Source organism: Acanthaster planci, linkage group LG07, assembly GCF_054643075.1.
Source record: "Acanthaster planci isolate LZ-2023a linkage group LG07, COTS_SCS, whole genome shotgun sequence".
Taxonomy (NCBI): Eukaryota; Metazoa; Echinodermata; class Asteroidea; order Valvatida; family Acanthasteridae; genus Acanthaster; species Acanthaster planci.
Window position 1 is genome coordinate 21,220,839 of NC_141783.1, and position 1,288 is coordinate 21,222,126.

Genomic DNA, 1,288 nt, shown 5'->3' on the forward strand with positions numbered 1-1,288 from the left:
CATGTTCCGGCAGCAAAGGAGAAATTTGGGTTGTCCACTTATCAACAGCAAAAGCGCCCTCCTATTGTGCCCGCCATTAACCCCCCCAGTAGTGGACAATTAATTATTAAACCAATCAGCAGCGGTTGTCGTTATTATTGCTGACCAGTAGGAACGGGAGAGGAGATCTGCTGGCCAATTGGCAGTCAGTAATCAGACAAATAGCGTGACTGTAGGCATGCGGTATGCATAATGAGTTGCGATCGCTGGTATCCCGCTACTGCTTTTTCACATGCACAATGTACACAATAGCGGGTAATCGCACTCCGTACTAGCAACGCAGTAACCGTTAACGGTAACGCGTTGTATAGGTACTGTACATTGTGTGCATCATATCATATATCATTTGTAGTCGTTATCTCGATCGGAAAGGACCGAATTGAAAAATGGCTCGTACTAAGCAAACCGCTCGTAAATCTACTGGAGGAAAGGCTCCTCGTAAGCAGTTGGCCACCAAGGCAGCCCGCAAGAGTGCCCCGTCTACTGGGGGAGTGAAGAAGCCTCACCGCTACCGTCCTGGTACTGTGGCTCTCCGTGAGATCCGTCGCTACCAAAAGAGCACCGAGCTGCTGATCCGCAAGCTGCCGTTCCAGCGTCTGGTTCGTGAAATCGCCCAAGACTTCAAGACCGAGCTGCGCTTCCAGAGCGCGGCTATTGGCGCCTTGCAAGAGGCCAGCGAAGCCTACCTTGTGGGCCTGTTCGAAGACACCAACCTGTGCGCCATCCACGCCAAGCGGGTGACCATAATGCCAAAGGACATCCAGCTTGCCCGTCGCATCCGTGGAGAACGAGCTTGAAGGAACAGACCACCGTTCTCCTAACACCAACCCGGCTCTTTTCAGAGCCACCAAATTTTCCCAAAAGAGATTGATCTTTATGTCTGTCATTGATCTTGTTAATAAAGGCAGTGACCTCTGTCCTGGCAGCCCAGTTTTCACGACAGTCGTGCCCCCTGCTTTATGTATTCGTTTTGCTTTTGCAACATCTTGCATACAATTGAGACACAATATAAATTGCAGTACGTTGTACAACTGTAGTTTCCTCGTAGGCCTAGTTCTTGATCCCCAGGTCTTTCATTCTAGAAAATGGACATTTTGACTGGACTAGAACGCTCTCCTATTTTATGTCATGAAGCGAAATTGAGGCATGCGAAAATGGACGGGTTAAGGGGGACCATGGTCCTCTCTCTATGGTGGGATATGGCATGCCGAAGTGATTGTATCCATCCAACCAGTATACATGTACAGTA

General features: G+C 49.2%; 1 protein-coding gene across 1 annotated transcript; it reads left to right on the top strand.

The window, feature by feature from the left end:
* The first annotated feature begins 386 nt into the window (after window positions 1-386).
* LOC110988833 (histone H3.3A) lies at window positions 387-1,288 on the top strand. The gene has a single exon (XM_022252716.2). The coding sequence runs from the start codon at window positions 426-428 to the stop codon at window positions 834-836; it is 411 nt and encodes a 136-aa protein (XP_022108408.1). The 5' UTR covers window positions 387-425; the 3' UTR covers window positions 837-1,288.

What these genes read in the sequence shown, in the direction of transcription:
- LOC110988833 (XM_022252716.2), top strand. Translation starts at nt 426, where the DNA reads ATGGCTCGTACTAAGCAAACCGCTCGTAAATCTACTGGAGGAAAGGCT.